The sequence below is a fragment of the Globicephala melas genome, chromosome 18 (assembly GCF_963455315.2).
Source record: "Globicephala melas chromosome 18, mGloMel1.2, whole genome shotgun sequence".
NCBI lineage: Eukaryota > Metazoa > Chordata > Mammalia > Artiodactyla > Delphinidae > Globicephala > Globicephala melas.
In genome coordinates, this window is record NC_083331.1 from 67,543,982 (window position 1) to 67,567,727 (window position 23,746).

General features: G+C 40.5%; 1 protein-coding gene across 24 annotated transcripts in view; it reads right to left on the reverse strand.

Annotated features, from left to right (window-relative positions):
- Positions 1 to 23,746, reverse strand: part of DOCK9 (dedicator of cytokinesis 9) — a 283,582-nt gene that overhangs the window by 201,980 nt on the left and 57,856 nt on the right. For 4 of the 24 annotated variants that reach the window (XM_060288100.2, XM_060288097.2, XM_060288102.2 and 1 more), the window contains exon 1: positions 12,641 to 13,285. The exons of 6 other annotated variants lie outside the window; for them this stretch is intronic. In XM_060288100.2, coding sequence (XP_060144083.1) covers positions 12,641 to 12,802 — 162 coding nt within the window. In that variant the 5' untranslated portion in view covers positions 12,803 to 13,285. Of the gene's footprint in view, positions 1 to 12,640; positions 13,301 to 23,746 lie in introns of those variants that run through there. 14 more of the 24 variants (XM_060288111.2, XM_060288108.2, XM_060288107.2 and 11 more) reach the window with 8 other exon arrangements.

Sequence of the window (23,746 nt, forward strand, 5' to 3'; positions counted from 1 at the left end):
CCAGGCCTTCTGAGAGCACAGACTGTGGCTTATTCACCATTGTATTAAAAGGTATCCAATGGATATTGGGTGTGACATAATACGAATTATTTGGTCTCTGCCCTGATTCCTGGCACAGAGCTTCTAAAACTCCTGTAATTCCGTGACTAACAGGGGTGACAGAAGTATCTTGTTATACATAATAAACCCCTTTCAACCATACCTGAGTTTATGTTAATGAGGTGACTCTTAAGAGCAGGAGGGGTTGGTTGCCTGAGGAACCAATCCTGTGAATAGTAGGCTGTATCTTTCAGCTCTGCTTCCTGACTTCCCAGGAGAGGAGAGAGGCTGGAGATAGAGTTCAATAACCAATAGCCAATGATTTAATCAATCATGCCTACATAATGGAGCCTCCTAAACACAGAGGTTTGGAGAGCTTCTGGGTTGGTGAACACATAGAGGAGTTAGGAGAATGGCATGCCTGGAGAGGGCATGGAAACTCCATAGCCTTTCCCCATACCTTGGCCCATGCATCTCCTCCATTTGGCTGTTCCTGAGTTGTATCTTTTATAACAAACCAGTAATAGTAAGTTCGGTGTTTTCCTGAGTTCTGTGAGCCATTGTAGCAAATTATCGAATCCAAGGAGCGGGGACGTAGGAAACCCTGACTTACAGCTGATTGGTCAGAAGCACAGGTGAAAACCTGTGAGCCCTGGAGCCCTTGACCTGTGGGATCTGCACTAACTCTGAGTAGTTGGCGTCCAAATTGTTTAACATGAGGGATAAACCCCACATATTTGGTGTCAGAAGTGTTGGGAGTACAGGAAATAGCTTTTCCAGTAGAGGGGAAAAAACAAGAAAACAATTTCAGGGTTGTCTTCTGATCGCTCTTTGACAGTACAGAAAGCTCAGAGAAATAAGAGTCACTTGTAAGGCAACTTCTTTGATGATGCTGTTACCTATTTCATAAGCCTAGAAAACATAAGGAATACCAAACGTGCAGAAGGATAAAACTATTAGCAAGGACTGCCACCAAGCCCACATCTTAGAACTGTACAAGTAAACAGACCCTGTAAAGGCAGAACATACTCTAGAAAAGCAGAGAAAACCTATCCGTCAGCAACTACCATGTCCCTCTGCTTAGGTTCACAAGTCACATCTACTTCAGTTTTCTAGGATATGGGTTTTTCCTTGGCAGAGAAACAAATGTTTATTGAAATGCATCCGAGGATAAAGCCTTGAATTGTTCACTGACATGCAAAAAAAGTAAACTACCCCTTTATCCAATATTTCAGTACTGAGGTGACAACAAAAAATACACACACATACACAAATAGACAGTCACACACAGACATATGCATATCTAAAACTTAACACACAGGGCTTCCCTGGTGGCGCAGTGGTTGAGAGTCCGCCTGCCGATGCAGGGGACACGGGTTCGTGCCCCGGTCCGGGAAGATCCCACGTGCCGTGGAGCGGCTGGGTCCGTGAGCCATGGTCGCTGAGCCTGCGCGTCCGGAGCCTGTGCTCCGCAACGGGAGAGGCCACAACAGTGAGAGGCCCGCGTACCGAAAAAAAAAAAACAAAAAACTTAACACACACATAAAACGTAGGCAAGGAGGGAAATCAATTATCTTTAGAATTCATATAATGTATAAAGGAAAAACTACAATTCACTCTCCATCTATTAGGATACAGATAAATTTCCTGCAGACACCAACACAATTGGTTTGGAAACTCTGGTAGTACCTCTGCTTATAGTTTGCTGGGACTCCTTTTGTTAGGAGAGACCGGATACACAAAACATGTAGATTCAAACCAAGGTCACTTGAGGATGCAGCTGCCACATTGGAATTTCTCTTTCATCAAAATGCACCAGAGATTCCTTATTAAGACAAGCTTGATCTACCTTATGAGCAGGGATTTCACAAGGAAACACATTTACAAATATACTTAACCCTACACTCAATCCTTAACCCTCAGCCCCTGAATCTTTACCAATACCTGCTTTATAAAACTACCTAAATCAGCAACTTACGCAGTATAGCCTATTTATAGATAAATCTTTAAAATGTAGAATTTGTTTCTTCAAATTTCTTGTTTCCATTTTTACTAAACTGTAATTGAACTCATAGCTGGATAAGAAGTTTGCTTCTATAATGGACAAAGGATAGTTCCCAAACAAAGCCTAGTACATAAAGGAACATAAAACATAATGAAGGCAGGATCACAAATCAATGACTAAGGAATGGATTATTCAAAATACAGGAATGGGAAAAATGAGTGTTGGGAGTAAGGAGGAAATCAAGTTAGGGCCTCAACTAAACTATATACCAAATAAATTCTAGATTGACTAAAGCGAGGATTGGCAAACTTTCTATAAAGGGTCAGCTAATAAATCTTTTAATCCAGAAAGTAAATAATATAGACCTCTACCGCAACTACTCAATTCTGCCACTAAGAAAGAAGTCATAGACAACATGAAAACAAATGCCAATAAAACTTTATTAACAAAACCAGTTGGCAAGCAGGCCCCTTGGATAAAAAAGCCAAATGGTAAGTAAATAAATAAGCAAGCAAACAAGTTCCAAAAGAAAATACTGGTGAATATCTGATCTGAGATAGGCAAGAATTTCTAAGTATAAAAGTAATGGAAGAGGGACCTCCCTGGTAGTCCAGTGGTAAAGAATCCATCTTCGAATGCAGGGGACACAGGTTCGATCCCTGGTCAGGGAACTAAGACCCCACATGCTGCAGGGCAACTAAGCGAGCCACAACTATTGAGCTCGTGCGGCTCAAGGGGAGAGCCTGTGTGCCACAAACTACAGAGCCCACACGCTCTGGAGCCCGCGCACCACAACTAGAGAGGAAAAACCTGCATGCCACAACTAGAGAGAAGACCGAGCACTGAAACAAAGAGACCACAGGCCTTAATGAAAGATCCTGCATGCCTCAACAAAGATCTCGTGTGCCACAACTAAGACCCAACACAGCCAAAAAAATAAGGGGGAAAAAAAAAAGTAATGGAAGAAGTCACAGAGGAAAAGACTCTTATGCTTATCACATACACTTAAACTTCTATTAGTAAAATAAGTACTATAAAGAAGGTAAACAAAATTAAAGGCAAATGACAAAATGGAGAAATACTTGAAAAGAATATGACAAAGGATTTGAGTTTCAAAATTGTATCTTTTATCTCTCAAATTGGCAAAACGATCTTGGCAATCATCATATATAAAACAAGACTAATATTCACTGGTGCTAGGAATGTAACTTGGATCAATCATCAAGCAATAAAACAATATGCCTTAAAGGGCCTTTAAAAAATTCATTCCTGCCTTAACAAGTTCATGTTTATGAATCTAGCCTATGAAAATAATTACAGATCCATAAAAATACGTTTGGGTAAAGATGTCTTCAATAAGCTTAGTTTATAACAACCTAAATGCCTAACAAAAGAAAAGCATTTAAATAAATTCTAGTATATGCATTACAATGGAATATTATGCACTTATTAAACACTGTGTTAGCAGAACATTACAGGCGTAAGTAAATGGCCATAAAAAATGACAAGAGAAAAAGGCATCGGAATTATTTATGAAATATTATACCATTTTTTATATTTGCATAAGCATGGAAAGATATTAGAAAACATATACTACATGTTAAGCAGTAATTAATTCAGGGCTGTGGGATTATGGCTGATTTTGTTTTCCTCTTTATTCTTCTCTGTAGTCTCTATATTTTCTAAAATAATTACATATTCTAAATATGAAAGACGACCAACGTTACTTTTAAAAAAGCAAAAAAGTTGTTGCTTCTCACCAGATCAATGGGAGAAACATAAACCAGCTATTGGAATACCTAAAAAGACTTGAGCAAAAGCAGTAACAGCCCTACTCATCTGTTTCTACTCAGTATTTCTCTGCTCTTCCCTCTTCAGTATCTATGAAATAGCTACCAACTCTAAAAGGTTGATGACCCCCCAGAACAAACACATTCCAGCCCCCCACAATGGAACATTTCAGAATTCTACGGGGATATTTAAGAATGCTAGTGGTCATGCTTCCAGAAGTTGAGGCAAAAGTAGTACTAATTTGAACCCTGGTATGACTATGTTACTGCCTAAGTATACAGCAATCTAAGTTGATATTATTCTGTTGAGCAGATAACTCCATCAACAGCTTAATAAAAAGCAATAATGATTTACAATAGCCAGGACATGGAAGCAACCTAAGTGCTCATCGACAGAGGAATGGATAAAGAAGATGTGGCACATATATACAATGGATTATTACTCAGCCATAAAAAGAAACGAAATTGAGTTATCTGTAGTAAGGTAGATGGACCTAGAGTCTGTCATACAGAGTGAAGTAAGTCAGAAAGAGAAAAACAAATACCGTATGCTAACATATATATATGGAATCTTAAAAAAAGAAGAGTGGTTCTGAAGAACCTAGGGGCAGGACAGGAATAAAGACGCAGATGTAGAGAATGGACTTGAGGACACGGAGGGGGAAGGATAAGCTGAGACAAAGTGAGAGAGTGGCATGGACACATATACACTAACAAATGTAAAACAGATACCTAGTGGGAAGCAGCCGCATAGCACAGGGAGATCAGCTCAGTGCTTTATGACCACCTAGAGGGGTGGGATAGGGAAGGTGGGAGGAGATATAGGGATATATGTATACATACAGCTGATTCACTTTGTTATACAGCAGAAACTAACACAACATTGTAAAGCAATTATACTCCAATAAAGATGTTTAAAAAAAAGCAATTATGAAGGCAAACTGCTTGAAGTTACAGCAGAGAAAACAAATTTTCTTGTCTTCAATTTTTAAAAATCTCAAAACAATATTTCTGGAGGACAATCTGGCTATACATACAAAAATCCTTTAAAAAGCAAATATATTGAGCTCCATGAGCTGTTTGTATATTTTGGAGATTAATCCTTTGTCTGCTGTTTCATTTGCAAATATTTTCTCCCATTCTGAGGGTTGTCTTTTTGTCTTGTTTATGGTTTCCTTTGCTGTGCAAAAGCTAACGGAAAACAGTATGGAGCTTCCTTAAAAAACTAAAAATAGAACTACCATATGACCCAGCAATCCCACTACTGGGCATATACCCTAAGAAAATCATAATTCAGAAAGAGACACGTACAACAATGTTCACTGCAACGCTATTTACAATAGCCAGGACATGGAACCAACCTAAATGTCCATTGACAGATGAATGGATAAAGAAGATGTGGCACATCTTCAATACAATATTTTATGGCTGAATATTACTCAGCCATAAAAAGAAACGAAATTGAGTTATTCATAGTGAAGTGAATGGACCTAGAGTCTGTCATACAGAGTGAAGTAAGTCAGAAAGAGAAAAACAAACACTGTATGATAACGCATATATATGGAATCTAAAAAAAAAAAAAGGTACTGATGAACCTAGTTGCAGGGCAGGAATAAAGAGGTAGACATAGAGAATGGACTTGAGAACATGCAGTGGGAGGGCAAAGCTGGGTCGAAGTGAGAGTAGCATCAACATATATACACTACGGAATGTAAAATAGTTGGCTGGTGGGAAGCAGCAGCGTAGAACAGGGAGATCAGCTCGGTGCTTTGCGATGACCTAGAGGGGTGGGATAGGGAGGAGGGAGGGGATATGGGGACATGTGCATGCATATGGCTGATTCACTTTGTTGTGCAACAGAAACTAACATAGTATTGTGAAGCAATTATACTCCAATAAAGAGCTACTTAAAAAAAAAAAAAAAGCAAATATACTTTGACCCAGCTACTCCAAGTCTAGAAGTTTATGCTAAGAAAATAATTTGACAACTGTTTAAAGTACACATGCAAAGATGTTTATCACAGCATTTACAATTGGAAAAAAATGGGATAATGGGTATAAGTTAAATAAAATGTCACTTCCTCCAATGTGAGTGTTTGTGTCCCCTCAAAATTCATATATTGAAACCTAATTCCCAATGTGATGGTGTTTGGAGGGGAGGCCTTTGGGGGTGGAACCCTCATGAGGGGGATTAGCGTTCTCTATAGAAGAGGCCCCAAAGAGATCCCTCACTCCCTCCTGCACATGAAGTTACAGTAAGAAGACAACCAAAAAGTGGGTCCTCGCCAGACACCAAATCTATGGCTGCTTTGATCTTGGATTTCCCAACCTCCAGAACTATAAGAAATAAACGTTTGTTACAAGCCACTCAATCTATGTTATTCTGTTATAGCAGCCCGAAATAAACTAAGACACATCCATACGATGAAATGACACCATTAAGAATTAGATATACATGTATACTCATTGACATAGAAAGATGTTTGTGATGTCTATTTAAAGCAAACAACAAGACTATAGAACAAAATAACATGTATATTGTTATGTATTAGTCAGCTTTGGTTGTCATAACAAAATACCAAAGACTGAGTGGCTTCAACAACAGAAATTTATTTGCTCGCAGTTCTGGAGGCTGAAGTTCAAAGTTAGGGTGGCCTAACTTTGAACTTCATCCTGGATTGGGACCCTCATCCTAGATTGCAGAGAGCTGCCTTCTTGCTGTGTGCTCATATGGCAGAGAAAGAGAGATTTCTTACTCTTCTTAGAAGGCCACAGTCCTATTGGATTAGGGCCCCACCCTTATGACCTCATTTAACTTAATTACTTTCTAAAGACCCTACCTCCAGATGCAGTCATACTGTGGATTTGGGCTTCAACATATGAACTGGGGGTGGAAGGAAACAACAAAATTTAGTCCACAGACACCCATTACATATGTAACTTTTATGAACAACACTATACATGGATGAAGTTCTTGAAGGTTTTTGCCTCAAAATATTTGTATCAGTGGTTACCTCTGTGTAGCAAACACAGCACGCTTAGTTTCTACAATGAATGTTAAATTTCCTGCTTATGATTTAATAAATATTAAAAAGACGGTAAATTTTTAAAAAGCACCAGGGAAAGGTACAATACTCGCTCCTGCTAGCTCATGCTGGCTGCACTCACAAAAAGCAGCATCAATAGAGCAACGCAATCTCAGGACACAGGAAATGGATCTAGGAATCAGAGCAGACTGTTCCTTGACAACATCAGCCCAATTTACTGCTGTGATCAAAATAGGCAACGAAATCCACTGGGCATCATTAGGAAGGATAATTAGAAATAAAATGGAAAACACAGCCTACCGAAAGCCACGGCCCCATGACCGGACCTAGAACCAAAGGAGTGTTCCAGAAGATGGCCAAGCAGGTTTCCGCTTTCTTACAATTCAAGACACTTGTAACAGTGCAAGAAACAGTTATGAGAGAACATCTGAAAAAATAAAGATCTAGCCTTTACTTTCCCCGCTGCCTCAAGCTGATAGGTATTATACCACTTTTCACTTAGCCCGTCATCGATTATACCGTTATCTCCCCTTACGCTCCCGCAACCCATCTATCCCTGTAGCTGCACAGACACGTACAAGCAGGACCGCAGGCTCTTATGGCCGTATCGCCTTCAACTCTGTTCTCTTTGCACAGTGCACATACGATAAACCAAAGGATTTTCAAAGCCAATAGGTGCTTTACGTTAGGAAGGACTGTTTAGCCTGGGGAGACTAAAGTGGTCTGATAAAATCCTACACAGCAGTAAAGGCTGAGAACATGCTGACGACGTGTAGCACATCTTGAAATAGGAAAACCATGAAAAACTTCAAAGCTTTAAGGAAGTAAGAAAAACAGATTAACTATCAATTTACCATGGGTAAAATTATCAATATATTATCCCAACATGTCACAAAAGAAATTGAGGACAAGAAAGTTTGTCTTCTCTCCTTGTGACTTGCAGCAACGTGCTCTCTATGAAGCTACTGACAAAATCCCAGCAGCCATCAAGGGTATAACTAAGTGACTTCTTTCACGTCAGTTACAACTGGCAAAAAGAGAACATGGTACAGCATAATCCCACAGGTCCTCAATTCCTCCACAGAAACATTAAGAGAAGATTCTATTACTGGCTATGAGTAAAACAGGGCAAGTCCTAGTCAATAGGGCTGGGTGCATCACAAACCTTCACAGACAAGGAAAAATGGGATTTACAAGTGTTTTGTCTCAGCTCAAGCTGCCCCTCCTCATGGAAGGTGCCTGGGCCAAGCCGAGCCCTCACGTCCTTGACCGTGCCCTGTGCATTCTATGTCAACTTCCCCCGGTGGGGACCTGAGCTTCTTCATCATTCCTGTACATCCAGCACCCGGCACAAAGAAGCACTCAAGGGTGTTTCTTGAATAACCTGGACATTCCATTAATTAGAAAAGAAAGACTTTAGAAAACTCTATACTCAAGAATACAATCTACCCCAACTCAATCCCGTCCCTCCATTGTGGCAGAATTACTAATCAAAATCTAAGTGTGGCACACTGGACATTCAGTCAGTCCACGACTTCCAGATAAGCCCTTTTCCCAGTGTACCACCCGCCACGGGGCTAATTCATGCCTTTTAGACATAAAGAGAACCTTCCTGTGCAAGATCGCACAGCTGCAGCCTTACTATAAAGCTAACGTCTGCGCTCAAGACATCTGATTTTTAATGAGCTATAGTGTAACTTTTAAAGAAGTCACCCAGGTGATTTTTAGTAACGGATGAAGATGTAACGTGTAGCTTAAGCGCTACATGTGCTGTAAGTGAATATTATATAAAACTGTCTTAACTCTGATGTAGCCATTGGCACAGCAAAGCACACAACTTGTGTGAAAACAAAACGTAAAAAAAAAGCAAGCTTAATAAAATTAGATTTTTACGGAATTAAATTAACATTAAAAAAAGACATCTGATTTTGCTTCAGAGCCACCTTGAAGGTTTGTTCTTCACTACAGTTCTCTATTCACTTATTAATTCATACTCTGCTTTGTTTCAAAAGGATTTAAAGTGATTTACATAAAAACATACAGAAGAGGATTAAAAGTATTTTAATAAGCAGATGAGAAGAAGCAGACAGCGACAAAATAGTCATACAGGAAAGTAAGAAGCAAAGTTTAAGGGAAATATAAAACAAATCATTTTGAAAGAGCCTATGTATGTTAGAATCGGGTCATATTGTGAAACTGTTAAAAGATAAGCTTTCTTTTATTTATTTATTTATTTATTTATTTATTTTTTGCGGTACACGGGCCTCTCATTGCTGTGGCCTCTCCCGTTGCGGAGCACAGGCTCCGGACGCTAAGCCTCAGCAGCCATGGCTCACGGGCGCAGCCGCTCCACGGCATGTGGGAGCTTCCCGGACTGGGGCACGAACCCGTGTCCCCTGCATCGGCAGGCGGGCTCTCAACCACTGCACCACCAGGGAAGCCCAGATAAGCTTTCTTTTAACAGTCAACTGAAGAGGTGGCTGAGGTCAGTTACATGAATCATAATGTATATAAAATAAAAATGAAGTAGTTCCTCAGGAAAAGCAAAACCATTCAGAGCATGAAGACAAGAAATTTCTTCCAGGGCTCCTCATAAAAGGAACGCTAAAAAATAGAAGTAATTATAATTGCTAACAATTAGCACTAACTTACGTGCAAAACACTGTTCTAAGAACTTTAGACATATTCACTCATCTAATAACCCTATGAGGTAATAAGCACTGTTATTATCTGCATTTAATGGATAAGGAAACAGGAACAGAGAGGTTAAGTAAACTGCCCAAAGTCACACAGCTAGCAAGTTGTGGATTTGGGACTCAAACCCTGAAGGCTAGCTCCAGAGTCGCCACTCTTAACCACTACACTATAGTGCCCTCAACACCCTCATAGCAGACATCACTTTTCTAAGGATGTTTCTTATGATGTCCTTCAGTGTGGGCAAGAGAAAAATGCAAAGCTTAGTTCAGGAGCAGCAATTCCTCTGAGGCCAAAATGAGCCAGTCCACCCCTGTGGGTTTCTGACAGATAGGCAGATATCTCCGGTATTTTAGAGTCTCCAGAAGAATGGTAGCTACATGAACATTACTTTTCCTCCACAAGGTTTGTTATGCATTGAGTGACGGGGGTGGGGGTTATACCCTGAGGAGCAGTGAAGTACAGTGCTGACCTGCTGACAGTTAAGGTCGAGCCACAGGCTGGCGTCACCACCTGAGCTGGAGGAAGGACAGACAACCTCCCCACCAATGCTGAGGCGCCTGACAAGGACGCACATCTGCCTGATGAGAAGGTCAACCTACTTTGCATGGAGCAGGCCCAAGGGACGGCCGATGGGCAGGGCTCCCTTAATAAAGGGTTTGGCTAGATCAAACCAAAGGATGAGAAGGTCCTCAAATGCCCATGCCACAGAACAGGTCTCAACAGAGCTAGTGTGGACAATATCCAAAGATAGTATTATCAAATCAATTGTCACTCAAGGATCATAGCAAACCCACGGAATGGCCAGCCTTGGACCCCATAACTTCTTAGGGTAGCTCCAAGAAAGACTGGTTCTAGAAGATAACCTATCTTCTCAACAGCTTCTCCAAGTTCAAGTTCAGGACCATAAAACCATTTCATCAGAGTTCACTTATTAGCCAAGGACTTACTAGGAATCAGGCATTGTTCAGGCTGTTGAGGGCAGAGCGGTAAGTAAAACAGACAAAAATCCCTGCCATCATAAATCTTATTCCTGTTTAAGTACCATAAGTAACAGCACTAATTACTATTACTACACTTACGCTATTATTCTTGCCTAACTGTATGTCAGCTGAGATCAATATTATGAAGAAATTATAGCGAGGACCCAGAGAAGGGTGCGCTGGGGGTGCAGCAGGATTACACCAGTGGTCAAGGAAGCCTTGCTGCCATGGGGAGATCTAAGAAAAGCCCTGCAGGAGGCTGGAGGTGGACCAGGTAAACGTCTGGGTAGAGATCCCAGGGAAGAGGCCAGTGAGAGAGGAATGAGGAGAATGAGGAGGAAACAGGGTGACAAGGAGGAAACAGGGTCTGGTGGGCAGGCTGGGGATGGACCTGGAAGCCCCCGTAAGGATTCTGGATCTGACTGAGCAGAAGAAGGATGGTCTGACTTTCCTTTCCAAAGGACCACTGTCTGCCACGTAGAGAAGAAGGCACAGGGCCAAGGAAAGGGGCAGGGAGACCAGTTTGGAGGGAGAGGGTGCATCTTTCCACCCACAGCACCTCGGCCACATGCACACACGGTCCTGTTGTGCTCCGGGGTCTGCTGGTGTGGGTGAGGGTGGTGGCAGAGAGCATCTGACCAAAGGCACAGGACCTGTGCTTCAGAATCCAGTCCCAGAGTACCAACAAAGGCCCCGGCAGGTTAGAATTCCTTCACACAATAAAAGAAAAAGAAAAACATGCAGAGTCTCCCAAAGGCAGGTTAACCAAACAAAAGTCAGTGTGGCCTAAGGGAGCAGAAGCTGGTGGCATGGGAGAGGCACTGGCATCACGGGCCAAGCAGTCCCACGGCTGTCAGGGTTATGGACTACACTCCTGGGACAGACACTGTAATGAGCCAGTCCTTCTAATCTCTGAAACCAGCTATTCTCAAAAGCATATCCCAAAATACTTTAGCGTTTAAAATATTTAGTAGTTAAAACAGCACCACTTAAATTCCATACCCACGCATAACACTCACTGCCTTCCAAAACGCATCTGATGCTCATGCGATACTCTCCTTTTCTTTCCTCCCAAGGATTTTGAGAGCTAACATCACATAAGCCTCTCCACAAAACACATCCCCTCTAGGGGCTTCTGCAAGGCTGGGGCGACCCGGTACGATCCGGAGGTGCATATGGCACGCCAGCCTCTCAGTCTCAGATGGCAGCCTAACGACCAGGAACGGTTTTGGGGTTTCCGCACACCCTGCCCTCGCCATACCGAGATCCTGCTGGCCAGCCCCACACACAGAAACTCCCACGTGTATTATTCCCCACTCGTTTTGACACACACTGTGAGAAGAACAAGGAAAAATGGCAAGGCATCCTGAGGGAGGAGGAGACCAATATGCAGCTTTCTCATGAGCCTGGTATTTGTGAGAAGGCCATGGAGAGGCACACCCATCTGTGACTTGACACCTCCTTGTGCATTGGGAAAGGAGGAAAGAACACAGAGGCGTCAGCTAAGCTTCCTTTTACTCTCAAGAGCCTTCACCCACAAAATTATAAATAGCTGGATTTAAAATAATAAAACTGCAAATATTTTTCTCACACCCATTACATTACAATTTTCTTTCATGTTCCCTTTACATTTCTCCCCCTGACTCAAAGGACTAACCACAAGACATTAGTAAGGAAAATCTAGCCAGGTAAAAGGCTAAGATGTAAAGGGACTGAGTAATTCACCATCATAGGGAGAGGGTTCACTCTATTAGACCTTAAATACAGGCTTTGCCCAGTATTATTTCTAGAACTATACTAAGAACATGTAAGCTCACAGAGCTAACTTAGAAAACTGGTCTGTAACCAAATATCTTACTCCAGCTGCTCTCTCTGTATGTATTTCAGATTTGATTAACACATGACATTCTCACACATACAAACAGGCACTTCATAATTTAATTTTAAGGCCACTAATTACCCATTCATACACACAAGCTACATATATATAAGCACACTGAGATAAATATATTTGCTTTACAGGTAAAGACTAGTTTATCCTAACACCAGCAAACTACTTGTTAATTAAGAGACAGCATTTACCAGACAGGAGGAGATCAATAGTTCTGAATCTTCTTTTGTCCAATTGTATGCTGTGTATTCAAGGGCATTATTCTCTCCTTGCTGTTTGCACATATAAGCACAGTTTCTTTCAAAAACGGTGCGGATGCCTTTAAACAGAATCACACTAGTAGTGCAACCCATCCCCAAGGTGTGGATGTTCAGGTCTCTAGCAATCTCTACTCCATTTCCACATCATCTTCCTTGGCTCTTCAGAGCAGGCTCCCACGGCACCATCTTCGTGACAGGCAGTTGCCGACACCAGAACAGAAGGGAAGCTCCGAGCTGTTGTACTAGATTCCGCTTCTGCCCAGCAGCCTGACAAAAAAATCCAAGCTCCAAGTGTAAAACAGGAGGGGTGGTGCAAAAACAGGATGACACACCTTCAGATGCACCAAAACCTTTAAAGTATTGCTTTTCCAATAGATTGCTTCACTGTTAGTACCAAAAACAAATAAGCAGAAGATTTACATGTGGTTACTGGAAAACTGCCGGCTCCTGGGATTTGCTTGGGATTGTTCTGAATCTCAGAACCTGCCCAAAATGAAAAAGACGGTGCCAGACAGCCACCCTGCTGCAGATGCTGCTGGAAGGCACAAAGAATGTTCATCTGCTGCAAGAAACCTCCCTCCCAGAATGCTTAGCCTAGCATCTATATTAGCAAACATCTCTTTCCTTGACCTAAATATGCTGTTTGTTTAATCCTGCATCCGCGAGGAATAGGGAAGCAAAAGAAAAAAAAAGTCCGAAAACGAGAGGAATCACTAAGATGACTGCTGCTATGGAAACATGTGTAAGCCCACTTCAAACAACCTTTTGCGTGTGTGGGTAACAGCTTGCTGACAGCAAACCACAAGGGAACATGAAATTGCTGTGTCAATCTTGACTTCTGCCCATTTCCACTCTTTGCTAGAGAGGGGGCTAGCAAGTTTGCACTGCTTGGAAGAATTCTCCTATGCCTGGTACCGAAAGATGCAAATGAGAAGATGGATACAGGATTACCTGGCACCTTCTGAAGCAGCTCCCTGGTATGCAATGGTAAATGCACACTGAAGTCCCACAGGCAACAAGGTTATTATTTTTGGTGCATAAGTAATCCAGGTCCTTCCACTGCAGACTGAACTCAGTAACACTACACTACCTTGTATATATATCTTTGGGGATGGCTGATAGGAAAGCTCGTCATTGATATAATACCAAGTTGACTCTTGCCACTTTCCTTCTAGAAAATGAAAAGCAAATTATGTAAAAAGACCACGATGAACACACAGGGGAAACCCCTCCCACCTACAACATGCATCTAGAAAAGAGTTACTGCTCTTTTAAAATCTGTTCTGATATTCTTCCTTACTTCACAAGGCAACAGATGGTTTTCATTTTCTATCTACAGATTTCAAAGTTAGAGTGAATTATAATAATTGAGTACCTGCAGGTTGGTAACAGAAACCTGTGTGATGTAGTGAAAGCAAATCTTTAGAGAATACCATGCAGTCACCTAATTCTAAAATTTCTGCTTTCTATGGTTAGTTTACCTATTAGGCCCAATAGATAAGCAAAAGTCTAGGATTCGTCTATCTCCTGAATTTTTATGCAGGGTATCAAACAGCTATAGAGATCAAAGGAGTAGAGATACCGGCCACATGCAAAAAGCAAGCAAACAAAACCAGAATAACTATATGTGGTCAAAAGCAATCAGCTTCAGAATGGTAATTCTGTTAAAAAAAGAGCTACAGTATTCAAGATTACACCCAAGCCCTGATATCATAAGATCTAAGTCTTCATGTGACATCCCAGTGCTGGCAGATAAATAACATGGAAACTTATCTACACAGAAACTGAATCCTATAGACTATAAAAGACTAAACACCTGGGTTAAAAATTGTCTGTCTTGAGATTTCAGAAGACTCACCAACTAACCTAACTTCTGTACTATAAGGGGAACAATTTAAAAAGTAATAGTTGGGCTTCCCTGGTGGCACAGTGGTTGGGAGTCCGCCTGCCGATGCAGGGGACACGGGTTCGTGCCCCGGTCTGGGAAGATCCCACATGCCGCAGAGTGGCTGGGCCCTTGAGCCATGGCTGCTGAGCCTGCATGTCCGGAGCCTGTGCTCCGCAACGGGAGAGGCCACAACAGTGAGAGGTCTGCGTACCACACACACACACAAAAGTAATAGTTAATTCAATATAAAGATAATACCTAGAAATTTAAACTTAATTTACCATTATTACTTATTTTAGACAACCTGGGTATAGAAGCCAGCAAATACTGCTCAATATATAAAAGATTACGTTTGAACTTTACAAAGGATCATAAATGATAACCAAGCAAATTTGAAGCTGCTGGTATATTCTATTTGATTTACCAAAAAAAAAAAAAAAAAAAAAAAAAACCGTAAGTTAATACTTAAAACAATGGAAGAGAATGAAACAATTTCCTAACAGTCATTCAGAGGAAAAAGAAATGTTTCCTTAAGCATTTAAGCAACTTGTATCAATTTTAAATATTAATCATTTTCCAACCAGCAAAATGAGTGGGCAAGAAAAACAGAAAACGTTTAGAGCAAAGGATTCAACAAGGCCAAAAAGTGAGTTTCATGCTAATAGAAGCATGACAAAAATGAATCATTCAAAATGTGTGTCTGGTTTCACTGATTCTTCTGCATCATAATGATCTTGGATTAGTCTAAAATGATAATTACCATGAATTCCATCAGAGGACATGAATAGATGGATGGTATCTATTGGCAACCATTTCAGCTACCTACAGAGTACATATTTCAATTTGGAGATCACGTTTACTCTCACATCTTGAAATGCCACCTCTAATTTATACAACATCCAAGACTGGATGTCTGCCCTTGACTCCCTTTGAGATCCAAGCCCATGTCTTCCTCTCCTGCTAATAATGATATCTGGCTCTCCCATCATCACCTCACCCTCAGATGTTCCAAGTCAGTCATCTTCTACTATAACTACCATAGTACGACCACACAGTGGAATATTACTCGGCCAAAAAAAGGAATGAAGTCCAAGTGCACGGTACGATGTGCATGAAGCTGGAAAATGTCACGCAGAGTGAAAGAAGACAGTTACAAAAGACCTCATATTATACGATTCTAGTTAAGTAAAACGTCCAGAATCAGGCGAATCCATAGAGATAGAGAGTAGCTTTGTGGCTACCAGGGAACGCAGGAGGACTGCTAGCGGGTACGGAATTTCTTTTAGGGGTAATGAAAATGTTCAGAAATTAGTGTTTCTAGCATACATGCTATCTATACACAATATACAGTCTGTGAATATACTAAAAACCACTGGATTGAACACTTTTTCTTTTTTTTATTGAAGTACAGTTTATGTACAATATTATAAGTTACACGTGTACCACATAGTGATTCACAATTTTTAAAGGTTATATTCCACTAATAGCTGCTAAAAAATACTGGCTATATTCCCTGTGCTGGATAAAGAACACTTTGAAAAGGTGAATTTTGTTGTATGTGGATACAACAAAGAGCCCGAATCCACTTCTGATGTTTTACTGCTAACAGCTCTTAAGTCTCACCTCTCCTTCTTCCCCTGTGGGCGAAGGACAAGGAGTGCCAGGCTGGCTCCCTCCCTTAGTGCCAGAGGGAAATTCAAACCACTCTCAGGAACCCTCACCCCCGCCCCACCCCCCAACCACCACAAAACCCCCAAGCCAGTCTCCTTTCCCTGCTCAGTCAAGCCACACCACTTTAGGACGTGCTTGGGTACAGCCCTGCTCCCCTCAGAGCGCTTCATTATGTGAGTAATAAGCCTTTCACACCCTCCTGGGTGGTGTGTGTGGGGGGGGGGGGTGTCATTAGTCTCAACATCCAAAGCAAATTTGGGGGGAGGGGGGCAGGTGTCAATCCTGTTTCTGTGGAGTGGCTCCAATGGTAAATTATATCTCAATAAAACCATTATTTAAAATAGGAGAGGCGAAGAGGATAGTATCTATTCTACCTACCACATAAGGTTCTCAAGTTCAAATAAAACCACAGGAGAGAACTCAACCGAGACATTGCTATAGACACGGAAATAGCTGTTGTTTTATACTTCACAAGGGATTTACCGTGCACCTAGAAACAGCCACCTTGCTTAACAAATTCAGCAACGTCTGAACGTTGCTCTGGCCCCACTTGTCAGGAATACACTAACCAAGTAACATGGGATGTACCTGGGGCTGCCCTCGGGTGCGCATTTTAGGTCTGGGAAAGGGGCGCCACGCTGCACAAAACACCAGAAAGCCTGTATGAACAGTAAGTCCAGGGAGATTAGCTGGCCACATCAGGGGTCACAACACACCTCAGCCATCCGGCCACAGAGACCACAGCAAACAGGTCTCAAGCTTTGAGCACACACCCCCGGCCCCACCCCAAGCATATCCATCTGGAGCTGCTGCTCCCATTTGCAGTTCTCGCCTTGCCAAGTACCTTTCTGTTTTAAGTATCTTCTAATAGTCAGATTTGTTTGACTGGTAGATTTACTTAATACTTTCTCAGAAAAATGTGGATAAAGAAGAATCTGAAGTGACCCCTAAAAATATCTTGAACTACAAACTGGAATGACTATTGTATCTCAAACAGATATAATGAGCCTTCCACCCGGGTCAGACCTTGGGTTCTACCTTAGGAGGCCAGGAAGGGAGTGGAATTCTGTCCATTCTGAAGTGCTGAAATGAAGACCTCATGTAATGATACACAACCCATGATATAGCCACACTTCATAAAACCTAAATAAATAAATGGAGTATGAGTAGAATTCAATCTAACAGGTCATTTATTCTATTTAAGTGCCCTTATGATGGCCAGTCCAGACAAAGAGCTTATTTCCATCCCTAACAGTCCATATTTCATATGTTAATGCAGTGAATTCTGCTGAACAAAGAAACCTTATATAACTTGATCTATCAACACCCTATTTTTTATTCAATCAGTAATAATCAATCATAAGTCGAGTGTCTAGCACAGGGCCTAGTATATACCACATGCCCAATAAATGTAGTTCTCCCTTCTCCCTTTTACCCCAAATTAAATTTTTTTCTTCCCTGATATTAAGAGTAAAGAGTGAGATAGTTCTTCCAAAAATACAAGCATCCCTTACATAAAATTCATGCGTATGAGAATGTGAGATCTAATAAATTCAAACTACAAATTACTTGTAGTGATAAAAATTAATTAAAAGAGAGAAATGTGGGTGCTGGAACAGGAAAAGGGAGTTAAGATAGTTGGTGAAGGAGTGGAGGCTTCAGTCAAGATCATTAAAAAGTTTTTTTTTTTAATAAGGGAAATTATGGAAGTGTTATTAAATAAAAATCTTTTTAAAAAATAAGGAAAAGGAAAACTTTCCCACCACCGTGTATTTCAGGAACATAAACCTTAAAATTTGATTGGAGGAGAGTGGGTAGACTTACCATGTATCCAAAACCTTTTATCCATCATTTATCTTTCCCACCTCAAAACACTGAAATGCCAGGACTGTTACCTCTAGGTGAGCAGAGATGAAGGTGGGTGTAGGTACAGTGGTGCAGAGGAGGGTGTCAGACCCCTGAGAGAGCCCCGGTCTGCACTCCTGTCTGTACCACTGTGGTGAAACAATTAATTTTGCTTAAAAAAAAAAATGTATCTCTAAAGTCATGACCACATAAAATACTGGAGTCAGGTCTGCTGCTAACAGTGGTACTTAATCATTTCCAGAAGCAGAGAATGCAAAGTTACACAGGTGTCTCTGTGTTGGTGCTGGAGCATTAACGAGGCAGCCAGTCCCTGTGGGATGCTCTGAATACCTGCATGCTCATTGGGTGACCAGGTAAAATGGAGTGGAAGCAACCAACTCAGGCTCCATGAGACTGAGGGCGGTGGTCTTCCAGAGATGACCAGTCTCCCGAAAAAGGGGGAAAGAATCCTCCTTTTTTTGACAGGAGACCAAGTTGGACAACTTTTCAAATAAAACAGATCTCCAAAAGGAAGAAAAGTTTGCACTAAGAAAACCAACTTACTTGCTGGTAGGAATGCGAAATGGTGAACCACTTTGAAATAGGTATGACAACTCCTCACAAAATTAAATAGAGAATTACCTTATGATCCAGCAATTCCACTTCTGGGTCAATCCCCAAAAGAACTGATAGCCTAATTTTAAAGAGATATTTATATACATCCATGATCATAACAGCACAATAGCCAAGAGGTGGAAGCAACCTAAGTGCCCATTAAAGATGAATGGATAAACAAAATGTGGTACGTACATGCAATGGAATATTATTCAGTCTTAAAAAGGAAGGAATTCTGACACATGCTACAACATGGATGAACTTTGAGGACATTATGCTAAGTGAAATATATAAACCAGTCACAAAAAGACAAATACTATATGAGTCCACTCATACGAGGTACCTAGAATAGACAAATTCATAGAAACACAAAGCAGAATGGTGGTTTCTAGTAGCTGAGGGGAAGAGGAAATGCGGAGTTGTTATTTAATGGATACAGGGTTTGTCTGTAATGATGAAACAGTTCTGAAGATGGGTGGTTACGCAACAATGTGAATGTACTTAATGCCACCAAACGATACTTAAAAAGTTAAAATGGTAAATTTTATGTTATGTATATGGCATGTTATATATACATTAAAAAAAAAGAAAAGCAACTTACTTACTGGGCACTGCTCTCCTATGACTTCCAGGAACAACTGATGTGAAATAACAGAAAACCAGGAGGATAACTAGTCTTTTCTCCCATTCTCTCCTCCTGCCCCTCATGGAGGGCAGACAAGCCCAAGGAATAGGTTTCATATGCTTATTTTTCTCCTATTTCAAATAGTTTATATTAGATTAGTTTATATACTATAGTTTATATAACTAATAACTACGATATTTCCTCATTAACACTTGGTAATGAACTTCTTAGAAAAACCCTTTGAACTACGTACCATCACACAAAAAAAAGACAGCTTGAGATTTAAATTTCTGATTCATAAATGACTTCTACTTCTTCATTTCGAGCTACAAAATGAACGAACCAACAGTATTTATACAGGTGCTGATTTATCCCTCAGCTCAGGAAGCTGCAGGCAAAGTCAGAACTTCAGTCACTGTTATGGGAGGTCATGGAGCAAAACCATGGTTTCTGAGGGAACTCAGTTTTTTGAAGAGAAATCAATAAACCCATAAATGCCAATCATATGTCAAATATGAGAAGCTGCCAAAAGAGCTATCTGCAAAGCTTTATTCCTCACTGAACACACTGGTAGGGGAGGGGCTCAGTGGAGGGGGGCTGATGGCCCAGAAAAGCACAATGAATACAGTAAGCGTTGAGGTCCAACTGTAAATGAGACACTAAGCAAAAAACAAGGAAGGAGAGCAAACTCACAATGGCAAAGTGAGACTAGAACTCACAGTGACCTCCTCTTGGCCTCCCCCAGCCTCTTCCGAGGAAATTCTATTTTAGGCAGACATCTGAAGAAATCACTTAGTGGCAAGATATACTGAGTTTAAACAACATAAAACATATGCAGCATAATTTGTGTACAAATGCACTCATGAAAACAGTTCATGTGCTTCAAATACGGAGTTACAGCTATTGGAAAGTTGTTCTTACATGTGAAGAGAGAAAATTCAGATTCCACACACTTCAAGTACTTGTATCTTATGTTTTAGCAGCTGAATATTTAAAAAATTTTTACTGTCATTGTGTCAGTATAGAAATATTTGTCTCAACACGAATGAGGAAAGGAAATAAAATGGAAAACATAAACATAAAATTTGAGTTTGCCATTTTAAAAACTATTGCAATTATACTTCAAAAAACAAATTAAAAAAGAGATCAGATTTGTGGTTACTAGAGGCAGAGGGAGGGGGAAGAGGAATTGGATGAAGACGGTCAAAAGGTACAAACGTTTTTAAAGAAAAAAATTAAAAGTATGCAATATCATCAGACTTTCAATCAGATTAATCAAAAAGCAAATAATAAGAAATAAAGATACCACAGTGGTTACTTCTCCAAAATATAGGTGGGAAATGGAATTTTTCAAAATATTCCTATGGTTTTGAAAAAACAGAATGAAAAGATACAAAATAAAATATGTACTCCTTTATCTAGGCCAGTGGGTCAGAAAGAACTAGATATATCATATATCCCCACTTATGAAAGCTTATAAAACTCCATTTTCTACCTGACTCCTTAAAAAGTTTTAATTTCTTTTTACAAAGACACAAATTCAGAGCCTTCGTAAGACTCTCTTCTATACACAGCCTATGGGTGGGATATGGCTTAACTATAACTGGTTTTAAAAGAACGTTACTTTGAGTAAGCACTCTCTGATGTGTAAGTGGACTTAACTATGTCAGGGAAGTGTGAAACTTTTCTGGGAAACCAGTCTCCACATAACAATTGGACAGATTACAGATATTGCCATCCCTCCATGCCAACTAAAAACAGACAAAACCCATAGAAGATACACATTTGGCCAACAAGCAAATGATAAGTCACTGGTGAAATGCAAATCAAAACCACGAGACAGCACTTCATACCTACTAGGGTGGCTAAAATAAAAGAGACAAATAGTAACTGTTGGAGAAACTCGATCACTCATACACTTTTGGTGGGAATGTAAAATAGGGCAGCTGCTTTGGAAAACAGTTGGGCAGTTCCTCAAACGGTTAAACATAGAGCTACCATATGATCCAGCAATTCCACTCCTAGCTATATACCCAAGAGTAACTGAAAACACATGTCCACACAGAAGTCTGTGTATGAATGTTCTTAATAGTATTACTCATAATAGTCAAAAAGTGAAAACCCAAATGTCTATCAATTGATGAATGGATAAACAAAATGCAGTATACCCATACAATGGAACATTATTCATGCTACAACATGGATGAACCTTGAAAACATGATGCTAAATGAAAGAAGCTAGTCACAAAGGACAACATGTTGTATGATTTTGTTGGTATACAATGTCCAGAATATGTAGAGACAGTAGATTAGTGGTTGCCTATGGCTGGGGGGCTGGGTAGGGTGGGATTAGGGGGCAACAGCTAAGGGGTACAGGGTTTCATTGGGGGGTAATAAAATTTTTCTAAAATTGATTATAGTGATAAATACACAACTCTGAATATACTGAAAACGACTGGATTGTACACTTTAAAAGGGTAAATTGTATAATACATGAATAATGTCTTAAATTGTTAAAAAAAATAGTACATATTAGGCACAGGAAAACACAGGCAGAACACTCTTTGACATAAATCATAGCAATATGTTTTTGGATCCGTCTCCTAAAGTAAAGGAAATAAAAGCAAAATAAACAAATGGGACCTAATTAAACTTAAAAGCTTTTGCACAACAAAGGAAACCATGGACAAAATGAAAAGACAACCTACTTCATGGGAGAAAATATTTGCAAATGATATGATCAATCAGGGGTTAATATCCAACATATATAAACAGCTTATACAACTCAACCTCAAAAAACAAACAACCCGGGCTTCCCTGGTGGCTCAGTGGTTGGGAGTCCGCCTGCCGATGCAGGGGACACAGGTTCGTGCCCAGGTCCGGGAAGATCCCACATGCCGTGGAGCAGCTGGGCCCGTGAGCCATGGCCGCTGAGCCTGCGCGTCCGGAGCCTGTGCTCCGCAACGGGAGAGGCCACAACAGTGATAGGCCCGCGTACCGCAAAAAAAAAAAACAAAATAACAAAATAACCCAATTAAAAATGGGCAGAAGACCTGAATAGATATTTCCCCAAAAAGGACATGTAGATGGCCAACACGCACATGAAAAGACGCTCAACACTGCTAATCATCAGGGAAATGCAAATCAAAACCACAATGAAGTATCACCTCACAACTGTCAGAATGGCTATCAATAATAAAAAAAAAAAAACCTCACAAATAACAAATGTTGGTGAGGATGTGCAGAAAAGGGAACCCTCGTACACTGTTTGTGGGAATGTAAATTGGTGCAGCCACTGTGGAAAACAATATGGAGGTTTCTCAAAAAACTAAAAACAGAACTACCGTATGACCCAGCAATTCCACTCCTGGGTATATAACCAAAAATAAACAAAAACACTAATTCAGAAAGATACATGCACCCTAATGTTCATAGCAGCACTATTTACAATCACCAAGACATGGAAGCAACCTAAGTGTCCATCAACAGATGAATGGATAAAGAAGATGTGGCACATATATACAATGGAATACTACTTAGCCATAAAAAAAGAATGAAATTTTGCCATTTGCAGCAATATGGATGAACTTGGAGGGCATTATGCTTAGTGAAATAAGTCAGAGAAAGACAGATACTATATGATATCACTTGTATATGGAATCTAAAAAATACAATTAGTGAGCATTACAAAAAAGAAGCAGACTCACAGATACAGAGAACAAACTAGTGGTTACCAGTGGGGAGAGGGAAAGGGACAACATAGGGGTGGAGGATTAAGAGGTACCACCTAGGGACTTCCCTGGCGGTCCAGTGGTTAAGACTCCATGCTTCCACTGAAGGGGGAGTGGGTTCGATCCCTGGTCGGGGAACTAAGATCCCACATGCCACAGGGAGGCCAAAAAGAAAGAAAGAAAGAAAGAAAAAAGAGGTACAAACTATTAGGTATAAAATAAGCTACAAGGATATATTGTACAAGGGGAATATGGCAATTTTTTTTTTTTTTTTTTTTTTTTTTTGGCCACACACACGGCATGTAAGATCTTAGTTCCCCAACCAGGGATCAGAATCCACGTCCCCTGCATTGGAAGCACGGAGTCTTAACCACTGGACCACCAGGGAAGTCCCGCAAATATTTTATAGTAACTATAAATGGAGTTATTTGTTTAAACTTTAAAAACTGTGAACCACTATATTGTACACGTGCAACTTATTTTTTTTTAAAGTTGAATTTCTCCTGAAGTCACTCTATCCTCAACAGTTATCTCTACAAAGCATATCACTATGTCCAACACAGCAAGTTCCCAAAAGCATCCCTAGCGTTGTATATGCGAAAGAGAGTACAGAAGAGAATGGTAAGATGACTTCTTAAACAACAGTCAGTTAAAGCCATCCT